At 39.1% G+C, this 18557-nt stretch overlaps 1 protein-coding gene across 4 annotated transcripts in view; it reads right to left on the reverse strand.

Moving 5' to 3' along the window:
• Positions 1-18557, reverse strand: part of RAPGEF4 (Rap guanine nucleotide exchange factor 4) — a 223578-nt gene that overhangs the window by 31382 nt on the left and 173639 nt on the right. For all 4 annotated transcript variants that reach the window (XM_054044610.1, XM_054044609.1, XM_054044612.1 and 1 more), the window contains 6 exons: positions 16448-16536; positions 13950-14028; positions 5893-6043; positions 4697-4785; positions 3811-3841; positions 3483-3561 (listed from right to left, as the gene is read on the reverse strand). In XM_054044610.1, coding sequence (XP_053900585.1) covers positions 3483-3561; positions 3811-3841; positions 4697-4785; positions 5893-6043; positions 13950-14028; positions 16448-16536 — 518 coding nt within the window. The remainder of the gene's footprint in view (positions 1-3482; positions 3562-3810; positions 3842-4696; positions 4786-5892; positions 6044-13949; positions 14029-16447; positions 16537-18557) is intronic.

The following is an 18557-nucleotide window of genomic DNA, read 5'->3' on the forward strand; positions in this document are numbered from 1 at the left end:
CCAACTGGCAGTGCTGGACATGGGGAAAGGGGGAATTCCTTAGTGTTCTCTGTGGCAAACGGCAAACACCTTCAGCCATGAGATTTGATTAATCTAACCGTAGCATTCATCATTATAAATGCCATTACTCATAAATGCATGGATTTTAAGCCCAGAAGGGACCATTATGATCATATAGCCTGACCTCCTGTATGAGACAAGCTACAGAATTTCTCCTGGTAATTCCTGCAGCAAATCCAGTCAATTGATGGGCTAGAACACATTTTTAATCCAGTTTTGATTTAAAGACTCCAATATCCTTTAGTAACCTTTGTCAATATTTTATCAATACATTAGAAGCAAGAGGAAGACCAAGGACAGGATAGGCCTACTGCTCAGTGAGGAGGGAGAAACAGTAACAGGAAACTTGGAAATGGCAGAGATACTTAATGACTTCTTTGTTTCGGTCTTCACCAAGAAGTCTGAAGGAATGCCTAACATAGTGAATGCTAATGGGAAGGGGGTAGGTTTAGAAGATAAAATAAAAAAAGAACAAGTTAAAAATCACTTAGAAAAGTTAGATGCCTGCAAGTCACCAGGGCCTGATGAAATGCATCCTAGAATACTCAAGGAGCTAATAGAGGAGGTAGCTATTATCTTTGGAAAATCATGGGAGACAGGAGAGATTCCAGAAGACTGGAAAAGGGCAAATATAGTGCCCATCTATAAAAAGGGAAATAAAAACAACCCAGGAAACTACAGACCAGTTAGTTTAACTTCTGTGCCAGGGAAGATAATGGAGCAAGTAATTAAGGAAATCATCTGCAAACACTTGGAAGGTGGTAAAGTGATAGGGAATAGCCAGCATGGATTTGTAAAGAACAAATCGTGTCAAACCAATCTAATAGCTTTCTTCGATAGGATAACGAGTCTTGTGGATAAGGTAGAAGCGGTGGATGTGGTATACCTAGACTTTAGTAAGGCACTTGATACGGTCTCACATGATATTCTTATTGATAAACTAGGCAAATACAACTTAGATGGGGCTACTATAAGGTGGGTGCATAACTGGCTGGATAATCATACTCAGAGTAGTTATTAATGGTTCCCAATCCTGCTGGAAAGGTATAACGAGTGGGGTTCTGCAGGGGTCTGTTTTGGGACCGGCTCTGTTCAATATCTTCATTAACGACTTAGATATTGGCATAAAAAGTACGCTTATTAAGTTTGCAGATGATACCAAACTGGGAGGGATTGCAACTGCTTTGGAGGACAGGGTCATAATTCAAAATGATCTGGACAAATTGGAGAAATGGTCTGAGGTAAACAGGATTAAGTTTAACAAAGACAAATGCAAAGTGCTCCACTTAGGAAGGAACAATCAGTTTCACATATACAGAATGGGAAGAGACTGTCTAGGAAGGAGTATGGCAGAAAGGGATCTAGGGGTTATAGTGGACCACAAGCTAAATATGAGTCAACAGTGTGATGCTGTTGCAAAAAAAGCAAACGTGATTCTGGGATGAATTAACAGGTGAGTTGTGAGCAAGACACGAGAACTCAATTTTCAGCTCTACTCTGCGTTGGTTAGGCCTCAGCTGGAGTATTGTGTCCAGTTCTTGGCACCGCATTTCAAGAAAGATGTGCAGAAATTGGAGAGGGTCCAGAGAAGAGCAACAAGAATGATTAAAGGTCTTGAGAACATGACCTATGAAGGAAGGCTGAAAGAATTGGATTAGTTTAGTTTGGAAAAGAGAAGACTGAGAGGGGACATGATAGCAGTTTTCAGGTATCTAAAAGGGTGTCATAAAGAAGAGGGAGAAAACTTGTTCACCTTAGCCTCTAAGGATAGAACAAGAAGCAATGGGCTTAAACTACAGCAGGGGATGTTTGGGTTGGACATTAGGGAAAAGTTCCTAACTGTCAGGTGGTTAAACACTCGAATAAATTGCCTAGGGAGGTTGTGGAATCTCCATTAAGAGTAGGTTAGATAAATGTCTATCAGGGATGGTCTAGACAGTATTTGGTCCTGCCATGAGGGCAGGGGACTGGACTCGATGACCTCTCGAGATCCCTTCCAGTCCTAGAATCTATGAATCTATGAATAGGTAATTATCCACACCACTAAAAACTTGTATCTCATTTCCAGTCTGAATATTGCTGACTTCAAATTCCAGCCACTGGATGTTGCCATGTTTTTGTCTGATAGATTAAATAGTCCTCTAATATCAGATAACCGCTCCTTGTGTAGGTACTAATTGACCATCATCAAGTCACCTCTTAAACTTCTCTTCTATAAACTAAATAGATTGAACTCTTAAGTTTCTCACTGTAAGGCATGCTTTCCAGACCATGAGTTATTCTGTAGGTCTTCTCTGAGCCCTCTTCAACTTTTCAACATTCATTCTGAAGATTGGATACCAGAACTGGGTACACCATTCCAGTAGTGGTCTCACTAATGTCATGTACAGATATAATGCCACCTCCTTAATATTCTTCACTTTATACAGCTAAGGATCATGGTAGCCCTTTTTTGCTGTAGCTTCACACTGGGAACTCACGTTCACTTGCTTACCAACAATGACGTCCTTCTCAGATCACTGCTTTCCAGTGTACAGTCTCCCAGTCTATAAGTCCATTTTTTGATCCTAGATGTACAATCTTGCATTTGGCTATATTTTTACTATTATTGTTCATACAGTTATCCAAAGTGTCCCTTGACTGACAGAACAATGCTGGGTTCGAAGCTGGGGCAACTTTTATTGTGAAGATAAATTTTAACACCTGTTTGAAATGTTGATTAACAGTTGGGGAAAGGTGCCAGGATTTATGGGATTTTTAAAATATCTTTGGTTACGATGGATAAATCACAGAGCCAGGTCTCCAATCTGCCTCCATACAGAGGAGCTTCTCCAGCCCAAAGTAAAAAGAAAGTCTGAAAAGTGAGTAGAGCTGAAAGTCTCAGTCTGAGGCACTGACGTAAATTTTATTTTCAACTCTGCATGGGAGTCAAACTAAAGACAAAATGATTCATTCGAGCAAACAAAGGCTTCTATTTAATAGGCCTTCCTGTCATAGGCCAGAGATCTAGAACCCGACTCTCCATTCTATTTACACATATTTTATGATAATGTAACTCCAATGAAATCTACAAAGTTACACCTGTGTGTAACTAGTGGGGAATAAGGGCCCCAATGTCATGTGTGTTACAGATCACTCATTGCACACGTACTACACACCTACATATTGCTAGTGCTGTTTTTCAAACTGCTTTGTTTATTAATTATTTTAAAGGGCCTGAGGAAGTGTATTTTTTCCTCTGAGGAAGTTATATTAAAATCAGTGACTAAGCACCATGTTAAGCAAGGAAATGCAAACATGTTTTTGCCCCAGATTTATAAATTGGGGATACTTATGTTTATTTTGATCTCTGCCACAGAAGTGACAAATTTATTACAAACATCAGAAAACAGAGTGCCGCAAACCCCTGTATGCATACTTACTTTCATCACTCCCCCTGATTGGCTGGCGTTTTTGAGCTCTGTCATCAGTTGTGTTAAACTGCTGCAAAAGTACTTTGTGCTGCCAGAAACAAACAAACAAACAAAAACCCATAATCATAAATGCAAGAAGAAACGTGGAGTAGATCTAATCAGACATACTGTATCAGAGATGCAGGTGAAAAAGTAAAACAAATACATTTGCAGTTTAATTCTTGAAAATATTTCAATATGTGTTGTTCTAATAAATTGTATGTTACTGAAGAGGAAAGTCAATAAGTCTTAAAGCAAAGCCTTTGTTTTAGAAGATTGCCAAATAAAGTCCATTTACCTTCTTTTGTGGCGCCTTAGTTTCTTCTGAACTATACAAAGCAGAAAAAAGCATACTGTATCATTAAATATATTTTGGAAGATATTTTCTACAATATATCAGTTTAGACATTGACCACTCTCCAAACTATTGTATGTAGGTATTCAGACATTTTTTATACTAAGAAAATAAAGGAAGATTATCATAGTCTAAACTAGGATTGGGCAAATATTGCAAAAATTGTACACAGTTAATTTGCAATTTTGTTCATAGCTTAATAGACTTTAAGGCCAGATGGAACCATTAGATCATCTAGTCCGGGGTAGGCAACCTATGGCATGCGTGCCGAAGGCGGCACGTGAGCGGATTTTCAGTGGCACTCACACTGCCTGGATCTTGGCCACCGGTTTGGAGGGCTCTGCATTTTAATTTAATTTTAAATGAAGCTTCTTAAACATTTTGAAACCTTATTTACTTTACATACAACAATAGTTTAGTTATATATTTTAGACTTATAGAAAGAGACCTTCTAAAAAAGAAAAATGTATTACTGGCATGCAAAATCTTAAATTAGAGTGAATAAATGAAGACTCGGCACACCACTTCTGAAAGGCTGCCGACCCCTGATCTAGTCTGATCTCTTTGCTTCAGTGGAATTTACAATTGCTTTCATATTCTGTCTGTGAACGTTTATGAGTGAATTTGGTATTTGCAAGAATGTTCATAGAGAGAAAAAGTGTCACATATGCTTGTCTGAACATGCATGAAAATGGAAGTGTTTTTCTGTTAGAGCAGCCATCTTGAAAGCTTCCCATGGACTTGGGGAACACTTTCCAGCCAGCTGTAAGATAGACATTTTTCACTGGGTATTTAGTTGTAAAATGAACCAAAAAAGAAAAGACCTTACATTTGTTTGACAGTCTTATCTAGCTCTGAGAGTTGCTCTTTTAGTGCTGTAATAATTCTTGCATCATCTGATACAGATACATAAAATTCCTGTAAATGATACAGAACAGTCTTTGAACAACAAAACAATAGATGAGTTGTACCTAAAAAGATAAAGGATTAGTGAGCTTACATATGCTAGTTTATTGATTACTAAGAGTGAGACCCAGTTTAGTGAATAGGGGAACAATAAGATGCCCCACAACACTCAAATTCTGGGCCTATTCCTGTATCCCTTCTGTTTGTGTAACTCCAGCTGACTTAAATTAAAACTGCACATACAGGAAGGAAGCATGATAGTAAAAATGTGAGACAGATGTGAATGTGCTTTTTCTAGTTAAGCACTGCCCTGCCAAAGCCCATACTCCACATTTTTGATAATTTTATACATAATGCAGTGAAACACTGTTACAGTTAGGTCACTTTGTTTTAAAAGAGCAATCTCACTATTGTTGTGGTTGTTATTCCTTATATGACATCCCAAATGTACTGTGCACTACAAAGCAAATACAAAGGCATGGTACCTGCCCCCAAAGAGTTTACAATCTTCATAACAATTGACATTGTTATGGGTCAAATGCTGTAGCTGGGCTGTGTGTATGGGAGATCTGCAAGGACCTTGGGGGCAAGGATTCCAGGCTACAGCAGCCAGTGTGGCTGCAGGGTAGCCTCAGTTGGGGATGGAGTGCTCTTTGGCTTCACATAGTGACAGATCCTCTAGCCCCTCCCTGGCACATACCAACAAGATTCAAACAAACAATCTACATGACAGGGTTTAGGAAGACCTTTGTGGCATGCAGAGGGTCTATTCTCCCTTGGCAAAATCCTGCCTCTCACCCCTGCACAGCAGAACTACAATGATTCTGCTGTTGTCAGAGCCCTCTTCACTGTGCGACAGAGTATCGTACAAATACCCACAAAGCATGGATTTGTACCTGCTGGCTCTATAATTGTTGTGCATTAAAATAAAAACCAATCACGTGTGTACTCTGCAGCCAAAACTGAGAAAGAAAACACAAACAGAACATTGCACTTTAAAATGATCTATGGCATCTACACACTTGTTAACAGAATTCTAAAGGTTGTGAAGTGGACTTATGGAAATCCTCCTTGGTAGCTGCTCTTCAGTATAATGATACAATAGCAATCCCACTGTACCTCCAGAAAGGCCATTGCTGCTTCATCCTCTTGTAGTAGATCTCCATACAAAGCAGCCCACTGTAGAACCAGTCGGATGACTCGCCTTTTATTATTAAGCGCATAATCCATTTTCTCCTGCTCTGAACCTTGGGAAGGCTGGGCATGGTAAGTGCCAAGGTGTCAAGGAAAATATTTACTGAGTTAAGATGTCCAATACAGTAAGAACTGAAGAAACTACTCTTTTCAGGGGCTTTCCAACAGGAATTTCATGATCAGTGAGGTTGGAGGGTCAGATTTACACACCTTTTTTGTTTCTTACCATATTATAAAGGTATAATGAAGCCTCTTCATGAAACAATAGAGGGCATTTTCTAAGGAATGTATCAAGAATCACAATCAGACTGTTTGTCACAGCTTTATAATGGAGCAAGAGAGATGACACTTAAGAGCCAGGGAAATGATGGTTAATCATTTCATCTAAAGAGAACATTTAGTCCTGTTCTTCTAGTAGAATAAGAAGGAATCATGGAAATAAAAGAATAAAACTCCCCCCCCCCCTCTTTGGTTACAAATTATTTCAGCTTCTATCTGCAAGCGATTTTACCACCTGTTTACATGCAGTAAATCTTTGGCATTATTACTCCTATTTCTAATTTTATTACAGTATTCCCAGGAATCCCAACTGAGTCGGGTCCCCTTGTGCTAGATGCTATACATACATCTGTTGAAAGATAGTCCTTTCTCTGAAGAGTTTACAATCAAAACAGACAAAGGGTAGAAGAAAGGAAATATGCCCGTTTTATAGATGAGGAACTGAGGCATAGAGGAATTAACTGATTTGGCTACAGTCATTCAGGAAGTCTCGACTCTGTCACATAAGTTAGCCGCGTATCGTATCCTGTGCACAGCACTTTGTGACATGCATTTAACAACATAAACAATAAAATATAAAGCTACATATTTAACAAATGGTGGCTTTACTTTTTCAACTTTTTAATTGCAAAAACATGGAAATTAGATGCAAAAACTTTTTTTGAAAAGGAAAAAAAACGTAGAAAAAGATAAAGATATAAACAAACTGCACCAAAGCATAGTTTCTGCGTGCACATATCTTGTAAGTATCACAAAGGACAGCACACCTGTCAGGGTGCTCACTCCAGTACCTACAACTGTAATCTAAAGAGCACTGGGCTTGTATAAAAGACTGCACTGATGCCTCTATACATCTATGGGGAGCAGACTAGAGAGCGGGGATTGGCCTGTGGACCCTCTCCCCAACCAGAGGGAGGAAGGTTCAAGAGATTTATTGAATCAAGATTTTATTTTAGTAACATTAAGCCAAATGCACCTCTGGTGTACCTCCACTGTAATGAGCAGATATCTACTGGGGAGAATTGGGCCCATTGAGACTAGGTTTAGGAAAACATTTTCTTTAAATATTGTATTGAATCATATCATGCAGGATTAGATCAAATAACGCAAATGTAAAGTGCAGCACGTAATGGTATATAATTTGTGTACTCTGTAAATTCAACTGGCCTGAGTGTTATTTAAAGGCTTCATTCAGCTTGTGCTTAAGCTCAGGCTGCTTAGCCACATAAGGGGCCTTATACATAAATAAATAACTAGAAAGCACGTCCATGGAATTGTAAACAGAAAACGCTCCCTTTTGGGGTTGGAAGTTTGGGGCCAGGCAAGCTTTATTTCAATTTGCAAAAAGGAAAAAAAAGGGGGGGGGGGGGCAGTGAAGATGTCTACATGGTCTCACCGAATCTCATTGGAAGAGTCTGTCTCAGAATCACTACAAAGCAAAACAAAATTCACACATAATAAATACAGAGAGGTCTACTTGTCCGTAACTTACGGGAAAGACCATCAGTACAGCTTGCCTACCTCCTGGTCTATTACCTCTAGGAAAGGTTTCAGAGTAGCAGCCGTGTTATTCTGTATCCGCAAAAAGAACAGGAGTACTTGTGGCACCTTAGAGACTAACAAATACCTCTAGGAAAGGCAGGGTTTATACAGTCTCCTTATATCCCACCAGGTCTTCCCCCATGCTTGCACTACTACCCTACCCTAGGGATTACACTTCCAAGCCTGTAGTGCTCTCCCGGTTCTGACAGACAGACAGGCAGGACCCACCAAGAACCAACTTGATCTCTCACCACTGAAGGGAGAGGGAAGTTCCAGCCCACCTCTGATTATACAAATCCACCCTGGGCACTAAAACCAAAGGTATCAGCAGCCCACATGACTTTCCCAAGACTTCTCCTCAGTGACCTTATTTCCTGTCCCAAATGTCCTTTATTGAAAACCTGGCATGGGGTAATACTGGCCTCATAAATCTTAAATTGCCTGTATGCCCCATTATAGGCCTTATGCTGACATTAATTCAAGTCTGATCCTGCTAGGGTTCCCAACTTCGTAATATTTAAAAACTGGACACTCCAGCAAGTGCTGGAACCTCCCCTTCCCCTCTCCTGCCTCACACCTTTCTCCTAGGCCTCACCCATGCCCCACCTCTTCCCCCAAGGCCCTGCTCCTGCCCTGCCCCTTCCCCCAGAGGCCCCGCCCCCGTTCACTCCTCTTTCTCTCTCCCTCCATCGCTCACTGCTTTTCCCCTTCCCCCCCACCCTCGTGAGTCAGGAGAGACTCACCTGCAGAGCCGGGGCTAGGAGCTGCAGCCACCCAATGCAGGTAGGAGGTGGCCCTGGCTGAGTAGGGGCTGGCAGTGGCATGGGTGATGATGTGGTGCCTCCCCACCTCTCCCACCCGCAGTAACCGGACTTTGGGAGTCTGCTCAGTAGATCTGACTGGACAGTCAGCTCCCCTTTTCAACTAGACTTTCTGGTCGAAACCTGGACACCTGGCCCTCCTAGATCCTGCTCTTGTTGAACTGAATAGGAATTTCATCATTGCCTTCAGTGGAAGCAGGATCAGACCCTTCATGCACTTGCCTTGCCTCTCGTTGATTTTAGGTTAATAGTATAAATTGTGGGAGGAAAAATTGCTCCCAATACACTGAGGTTTGTGTGAGAATTAGGGAGAGAATGATTGTGGTGGTAACTTGGAGTTGCCTTCCATGGAAGAATTTTTAGCCATGGCCTCTCCTACATATGATAGCTTTGATATGAATCTGGACATAGTGAACTTTAAGAATTCATTTATTTCCATTGTTTCAATCAAATCAAAGACTGGGGTTCATTCAGGACACTTTCAAGAGCTCACCCAGGAGACTTCAAACTCTTCATTAGAAATCAAAATCATCTGTAAGATCTATATTTCAATCTTTTCATTTGAAAATGACACCAAGGGCTCTTGTTTTTTTCCACATTAAAGCATTATATTAATAAAGCATTAATTGGAAAAAGGATGGGCTTATGAACAAGGAATTTTCTAATATCCCTCTGACCAAAAATACCCATAGAGATTAGGCATTTCACTAGGATTACTGGGACAGTTATATGACTGCTAAGCTTTTGAGTATGAACAGAGATCTGCATTCTAATTTAGTTTAGAACGGATTTAACGTGACTAGGGAAACAACATGTCAGCCTATTTATGAGAGTGCGTAAGTCCGAGGATCATAGGAAGTAAATAATATATTGCAGACTATGCTCTCTAACATTTCAAGCAGCAAATTTAACATTCCACTGAGTCATTTTCCTCATGCAGTTTCTACCTTTCAAACACTTATTATTTCATATATTTTTACCTACTTATTAACTGACTCACCACAGGCACCAGTAATTTTTACTGCTCATTTGCTTATTTTTAATTTGGCTCATAATGGCTTCTTTATTAATGTTATCATGGTGCAAGTTAGTGAAAACCTCCTAATTCTACATGTTGCAGATGCGTTACGGTTTGCAATCAGAAACACAATATTATTTATTTTCGCAATAAGAAAGTGTCAGATATGCAGTTAATTGTGAAACATGAATCGACACCAACATGGTTACAGCTTTGTACTTAGATCTTAGTTATGTTGGCATAAGATATCTTTGCTAGGAAGCAGAAGCAAGTTTTGAGTCTGTTCTTCCATCCATGAAATCAAAATTTCACTCCATTAATAACTAATAATTGTTTAAAGCCAATGTGCATCACTGTGATGGAGTATAAATTCTTGTTGGTATGATGGTAAATGAAATTAACAAAACATACAATGTATTTTCTGTAGCTGCACAATGTAAGTATAAAGGTCTAATGGTTAAACTGTTGTTGTGTTTATATGAGACACATTTTTGATCAGATGATTACAGGTACTTTACAGTTTTCATTGGAGGTTCAGAATCAGGTGAAATCAAAAACACCCCCCTCTAGGCTCGTGGGTTCACAACAATTTATCTGTGCATTGAAGAGCAAACTCAAAACAATCTGCTGAAATCTATGTCACTAAGTTGTTGGTAAAGCAGGTAAAGTGCTTCAGGTGTGGAAGTCAGTGAAGCTGTTGACACTGATGTAATATTCGAAACAAGATCACTGCATCATGATCACATTCTGGATGGAAAATTTTGTGTGAGTTTATGAGAAGAGAGAGTTGAGAAATTAAGAGAGAGAAACAAACATGAGTGACCCCAACATAGAACTTCTAAAAGCTATTTGTTTTCCTGAAGATTTTGTATTTTGTAAATGCAAGTCTTCATAATAGCTGCCTGATATCATTGTTATAGGAATAGTAAGATGTTTTATATACTAATATAGTAAGGTCATTTGATGCCAGACTAATTACTAATGTAAGAAGCCATTTAACCATAGAATATTTACATTAATGGGGAATTAATTAATGAATTACTGGCAGTGCGCAATCAAATCCTCACTCAGTGCAGGAAGACAAGGAAATTATCATTCCAAAAATTGCCATGTAGAGTCAACAACTTAGGCTAATGAATTTCCAGGAGTTATGTAATTTTGAAAGACTGTTTTGAGAACTGAAAGCTCTTATATGAAGAACAGGAGTGTTTGGAATTTTGGAAAACAGAATTTCATTTCCTGTCAAACTCTAATAAAAGTTTTAATAAACTCATAAAATGTTCTAAGTTAAAAGAAAGAGTTAAAACTCAATTTAAAAGTTATCTGGCTCTTTCCTGCCAAAAGAAGAACGAAGGCAATTAAAGAAATGCTGCTTATTCATTTAACAGACTGCATATTCAGGAGCTGAAACTGTCACATTAGCCAACCCCAAAGGCACAGAACCAGTGAAAGAGTGGCAGCAACCAACTTGAATCTAAACTACCCCATTCGTCCCCACATGCTGTAGTTATCTGAATTGTTAGTAACGGAGTCATTTGGAAAAGTGAAGTAAAGTGAAAAAAACAGAAGACCAGAATTACATGAGAAATGTCCACACTTGTCACAGAGGAAGTACAGAATACAAATACTCATGAAATGTGTTTCTGCTCTTCTTCATTGTTTAGCGTCATTAAATTTAACTGAAAAAGCAATGTTCTGGCAAGAACTTCTGGCACCTTCTGAAAATACAGTCAGATAAACTCAGCTACTTGTAATTCATATTCTTAGAATAAAATAATTATAACAGTGATTGCCATTAAAACAATCAACATTTGTCTACAGTTAACATACAACCACAGCTATTTCCTATTCCATGTATGGAGAAAAATGGCATTACAGATACCACTGTGTGGTAACATGGACAATGCTGACAATTTTAACAGCAACCACTCACCTACTCACCTTCCCTGGGGATACTTTTGTTCTGATGTTTTAATTATTCTGCTTTCATTTTGTACAAAAAACGAACCGCTGGCTGAAGCAGCCACTGACTTTCATTTACTCCAGGTGCCTTAAGACTTCAGCTATCATGCCAGAAGGGATTGTTTTAACTTATAGGCACGTAATGTCACTCAGTGGAATTCAGCCTGCAGGATAGGAAATCTCTAGCAGGAAAGAAGGAGTTTTCAGACTCTTTATTTCACCATAGTATGAGTATGTATTGTGGCACTCTGTGCCACATATTCACTATAATGATATGATTATGATATGGTTATAATATAATTATGATGCATCTTGTACAACATATGTCATGTAAGGTGTCAATGGAAAAGTTATGGTTTGCTGAATATGATTATCCTATTTGTATGCATGTATCATTTTTGTATCTGGAGTTATGAATATTGACTATGCATCTGTATTTCAAATGTGTTTGCTTCTGGATAATTCCCACAGGTCAGTTTACATCCAGTCTAGCCAGCACATTCTGAAGGAAATATTCAAGGTAATGGGCCATCAATGAAAACAATGGAACATGGGAAAAGCTTATCCTCACCTGTGGACACTTCAGTCAGCATATGGATAATAGTTACCATGACTCATCAAAGCATGCAAGGGCATGTGACTAGATCAGGTGATATTGGATTCCATTTTAGTGCCTGTATTTTTCCACAAACTGTGTGTGTGAAAACAACAAGGAGTCTGGTGGCACCTTAAAGACTAACAGATTTATTAGAGCATAAGCTTTCATGTGTGTGAAGTTCCCTCCACATGGAAGAAACTATAAAAGGGAGAAGTGATGTCACCACTGGGCCTCACTCCCTACAACCCAACACCTGGAATCACCTTAGGAATAAAGACTGAACTGAGGAAGGGGGTTCCCAGGCGGGAAACAAGGAAACGTGCCTGTGTATGGAAGCTTGGTGGACTGTTTGTACTATCTAACAGGGTGAGACACGGCTTGGTTCAAATCCTATCCAGTTTAGAGAACTTAGATTGTGTTTTTGTTTATTTCCTTTGATCTGTATGTTATTGCTTATAAACACTTAAAATCTATCCTTCTGTAGTTAATACATTTGTTTTATATTTTTTACCTAAAACAGTGAGGTCTTCGAATTGAAGAGGGAAATCTGCTCAGGAACCAGGGCTGGTGCATTGTCCTCCCCACATCAAGGGAGGGGCGGACTAGGTAATAATCTTTACTGATCAGGCTTTTGACCAGGGCAAGCCGGTACAGCTCTGGGGTCCTAGCTCTGGAGCTGGGGTGGGGGTGCTGGCTATAGCCTCTCTATTGTTAGTTCATGAGTGGTTGAGGAAAAGCACTCACATAACTGGGGGAGGGATAGCTCGGTGGTTTGAGCATTGGCCTGTTAAACTCAGTGTTGTGAACTCAAACCTTGAGGGGGCCATTTAGGGATCTGGGGCAAAAATCTGTCTGGGGATTGGTCCTGCTTTGAACGGGGGGTTGGACTAATGACCTGCTGAGGTCCCTTCTAACCCTGATATTCTATGATTCTATAAACTGCAGCTGGGTGTGTACTTGTCTGTGTGAGTGCAAGTCCTGGAGAGGACTGTAGCTTATCACAGTGTGAGCATGAACCCAGGCTGGTGAGTCAGAGGGCTCAGTGGTACCCCAGTTCCAGGTTGCACCCCAGGGGGGACCCTCACATGTACCACTTGCTGGCAGCTTAAACACACAAAACTATGAGTTATGAGTAGGCTTGGCAAAAAAAAAAATTAAATAATTTTGACAGATAATATTAATTATTTTGAGCATTTATTTTTATCAATTTAAATGTTCACATTTGAGAAAATTATGGGTTTTAAGCATTTTTTAATTTTTTTGTCTATTTAAATTTCACAGTTGCAAGAAATTATGGGGCATGTGTCAGGCAATGGTGATGGGGCAGACAATTATTTAATGACTGCAGATGTTGAGATTCAAAAACTTAAAGCATTATAGCCATTAAAACACAAATTATCAACATCACATGTCTAAACCTACAAAGTAAATATCCTTAAATCAAACTCTTACAGTCGTAAGCAGCATTTTTCTTACTTTGTCTATCTGTCAATTTTGATTACTATCGATGGAAATATTTTTTGTCGGTTTGTGTGTGTACAGTGAAATCTACATTGCCAACATTTACCAATAAAAATCTAATCCTTCCAAGCCTAATTATGAGTATTCTGTCATTCACACACTGGGAGCTTGGCCATAAAAGTGAGGCTCCATTAAACTTTACTTGTCTTTGGAGAGCTAGGAGTTTTTCAGAATGTGTCTGTCTCTTTTCTAATAGGAATAGTCTTAAAAGGAATGTAAAATTTTAATCAAAAAAGGATATTGTGCCATCAAGGCTGGACAAAGCTGACTATTTGGCATAAAAACACAGTGCATCATAACAAAATCATTTAAAACAGAATCTGTGAAAAGAAAAACAAATAAAGCAGAAAGTTAAGCTCTTGAAACAACTCAGGGTTCATAACAATGATGCTTCTTTCAGTTAAAGATCTCATTAGCTTCCTGAAAACTGTGAAGAGGTCATTTTTTGGCTACAGTATTAAACTTGAGTACAGAGAATCTATGTATTTATCATGAAATATTGATTTGTTTGCTTTCTTGGAATGGATTCTGCTGTGGTTATGCTTCTAGATTTGACAGGTACCTGGCTTTAGTAGATGTACTCAGTTTGCATCAAATGAATCCTTGCCATGAAATACTGCACTAAGGCTCTGATTCAGCAAGGTATGTTAGCATGTGCCTTACTTTAAGCATACATTTATAGCCATTTGACTTCAATGGGCTTATACTAAATACTTCAGAAGAAGGCATCCCATGCATCACAATACTTCTGTACAACAGTGAAATATGTGGGCATAATTCTCATGTACATAAGATCTTCTGTGTAATGAGAATCAGGCACTGTACATCTCAGTACCTAGGAAGCACCTGTCAACAGGGTGTATCAGCATAACAATTCCAAATAGTATACTAAGATGGGGAAGAATTCCTAGCTGACTCCAGCTGGCAATCAGCAAAAGACCAGAAATAAGTAGATTGATAGTCAAAGATCTAATGTATATTTTGATTCAAATCAGTTCACAATTATGACATTTGAATTAAACATAGAAAACAGATTTATAATGAGATTAATAATACAAATAAAACATTTTTAGGTTGGAAAGAAATGAAGGTCTACTATACCATTCACTACATTATGGCAACTGAAGAGCTACCTCTTCCCTCCAAATGAGCTGCTAGTGGGGTTGCACTGGTGTAAATGAGGGCGTCTTTTACCCCTTGTACTTGTGATGATGTATAAGGAGGACGATCTGGAATGGCTTTTAGAGCCCGACATAAGTTTGAGGGTTGGCAGTTCGTTTTAATTGTAAACGAAGCAAATTTTATATGGAATCAGTGAAACACAATAAACCCATTACCCCAGGGAGCCATTTTTATAGAGCCACTTTTTAGTGTAATAACAATTTAAGTCTTGTAATGGAGGGATATGAGGGAAAACATAGTGTGACAGCTGTGCCATCCATACTGTATCATCGCTTCCACTCTTTATATAATTCAGCATCTGGAAATGTCTCTCTGTTGGAAGTATATAAAGTCCTATGGACCTCAGCCAGAGTATTTTTTTTTTTTTTTTGGTGTATAATTCACAAAACAAACTGGTTTCATTGTTTTTAATTTACGAGAATGCACAAATGAAAAATCAGTGATTTCAGAAGTTTGTGCCCCTACCACTTCAGAACAGCTTTGTTTGTTTGTGAAAAAGAAATGTGATGTTTTGCAGGCCATCAGACTGAAATATGGAATTTTGCTATTGGACATTTTGGAAAAGAAATGTTTTGAAACAATTTAAAAGTTTAAGACTATTTAGAAAGGTAAAGGATAGGGATGGTAAACTTGCCATCAAATGTTTGCAGACATGAAGTCCCTATGCCCTGCGTCTGCTGCTAGATGACTATGCAACTGTATAGGAAGCTTATTTTATTCACAGAAGCAATTAAAACAGAGAAGTTAAAAGTCATCATGCAGTCTTTCAGCACATGGGCTGATGTACTGATTGTATCACTACTAATCTATGGATTATTTAAGAATGTTTTTACACTCATGCTTCCTAACCATCTGTAAGGTCAAAAACATGCTTACTGAAGGGGTGTCCTAGTTGATATACAGTAACATAATATAAATTGTCTGTGCCAGTTTACAACAACTATTATTATGAGAAATCCTTTTTTCTTGACTTTTCTTTAATGAAAAGACCTACAAGGAATAAGATAGAAGAGACACGTTCTCGGATCTGACGACTGTGCTGGTGTAAATTGCTGCAGCTCCATAGGCTTCAATGAAGCTGCAGCAATTTACCTTTGATGTGCTGAATTCCTTCTGTTTGAATAAGAGTCCATTGGAAAAGTATAATAAAGAAATTTAAAGTGACACAGGAGGGATCAAGGTTAGTGCACTATGTATTATGTGGCATGCATCATGACAAGTACATTATGTGGTGGCAATGTAACTGGGTTATTGCATGTCTCCATTTATCATCATAGCTGTGACCAATAAAAGCAATTGCCTGTGTTACAACATCTTGTGAGACTTTGCTATCAATAGACGCTCCAAACCCTAAATACAATGGGGCAAGATAAGGATGGTGGATTATCACCTTAAATTTTGAATTTCCTAGCTTTTTAAAATTTGTATCTAAATATTGATTAGATTAATTTCTGCAGATAATTAAAGGCTGCATTCTCAAGCATGACGTTTTCACTTACATCTCGAGAGCCTATCTTATTTATGAATAGAAATACAGCCTTTGTCACATAATTCTACCTGTCGCTTCATTTAAAGTTGATTCAAGGCGCATAGTTTCTAGAAAGTGCTCTAAAATTTTCTCTGGAGTTCCTGACATCACAGTATACCTGTGGAAGAGAAAAGAAGCAATTAATTTTCTAAAGGCACAATGAAAATGCCAACTGAAGAAATAATTGGTACCAGAGAGAAGTGGAACCTAAGACTTCTGAGCACAGGAATGGAAGTCAAGAACAACCCGAGAGTGCAAATACCTGCTCTGACATGGACTGTGTGGCCCAGGGGAAAAATTACTCAACCTCTTTGCTTCAGGTTCCCCATTTGTAAAATGCGAACAATAATACTTACCTTCTTACCATGAGGACTAAGTTGACAAAGGGCCCATTCTCCACTGCGATACCCAGTTTTACACCATTGATTTCAGTGGAGTTGCACTGGTGTAAAACTGGAGCAGAGAAATGGAAAACATGAAAAACGCTGTCAGTGCTAAGTATTATTAAGGAAAAAAATATCAGCAAAATTTCTGAAAATGTAGGCTTTGGATGGATTTAAAGAGATTAACTCTTAGGATGAGACGGGCACCACTATTTATCATCATCAGTGCTCAAAGGGAAAACAATGAAAGTAAATGAATGCCTGCAGTACTGCAGGTCTGAGCTGGGGGAAAGGACATGGTGGTAGACAGTAACGTATAGTAGTGGAACTTCAAAATTTGCCAATTGCCTTAGGTAACTGCAGTAAATAAGTATCTGCTTAACTTCAGTACTTACACCATTTCTAACAGTAAATCTAGAGAGGTATAGCACGAGGGTATATTGCATATAGTGAGGTTATCATATGTATTGCAGGGAACATTGGCAAGATTTATGTACCAGCACTATAGCAGAGGATATTACAGAATAGAGCTGCACTGATTAACTGTCCTCTCTTTCCTAGTGAATAGGATTTCTCTTTATCTTTCATTTCATTCTTTCAATCTTTGCATCATTTTTCCACGTTGAAGTGAAAAAGTATGAAACTTAAAAAAACCCTGAAACCCTAGGAGAAGTGTAGGTGTTCTGCTCCTGCTGAGAAATAAGTGGTGGAACTGAGCTCCTGGGAGCTCCCCCTCACTTTGAGCACTGACCATCACAGTTCTTTTACCTGCCAGCCCCTTTGGAAGAACTGTATTGATGTCCCAAGAACACAAACACTTGTTAAGCCAGTGCACATCCTTGTAGAGATACTCACCAAGTCTGTAGGTGAGCGAGGCAGAGAGAACCCAGTTTGCTGCACTTTGAATATGAAAGTGAAAACGAAGCAGTGAAGTGGCCTACAGTGACTGTAGCAATGCTCTGTGAGGTGTCAGGCAGTAACACCGCATGTGTGTGATCACCCATGAAGAGAGAAGTTAGAGGTTGGAAGACAGAACTTCAGAGTTAGCTCTTCGTAGCAAGCCTGTCATTCTTTGAAACTGTGGCTCACTGAGCTGCAGCAGTCAAGGGGGTGGGGATGGACCCAAACCGCAGTTCAGGGCATCTGGTCCCAAAATGAAGCCTTTTTCTTAAGATTAAGAGAAGGGAAAAAATAATTCGTGACAGGATGGCTCAGGGAACTAACAATACACTACAGTGTTTCACCTCTATATAATTTGGTAGGGATCAAAAGTCTGAAGGTAGTTTAGTATCTCATAAAAGTCACTTGCTGGTCTTATTTTACTTCCTAGTGAGAAAGTGCCCACATCAAAATTGGTACTTTTGTTGACAGTCTCAGCAGAGAAGCTAAGGTTTGAACGGACCTGGAAAATGAAACACCCTCCCACCAGAGAGGTGAGCTCTCCGGCTCAGGCCTGAGCAACCCTGCTGGGGCAGTATGGGGAAGGTTGCACGGCCTCTGCTTTATATTTTCTGTGGATATACAGAATGGATTAGCCAAGACTTTCAAAGGTGGATACTTACAGTTAAATTCCTAACTTAGGCATCTAAATAAGTGGCCTGATTTTCAAAAGCACTGAGTAATTCCCAAAGACTCAGCATTTTGGAAATCAAGCCACTTATTTAGGTGTCTAAATATGGACTTTGAAACGTAACGTTTGCCTCTCACTCCATTTACTAGCTTATAGCAGAAACTAGAGAGGTCACACTCACAAGTA

This window comes from Malaclemys terrapin, chromosome 11 (genome assembly GCF_027887155.1).
Source record: "Malaclemys terrapin pileata isolate rMalTer1 chromosome 11, rMalTer1.hap1, whole genome shotgun sequence".
NCBI classification, from domain to species: Eukaryota; Metazoa; Chordata; order Testudines; family Emydidae; genus Malaclemys; species Malaclemys terrapin.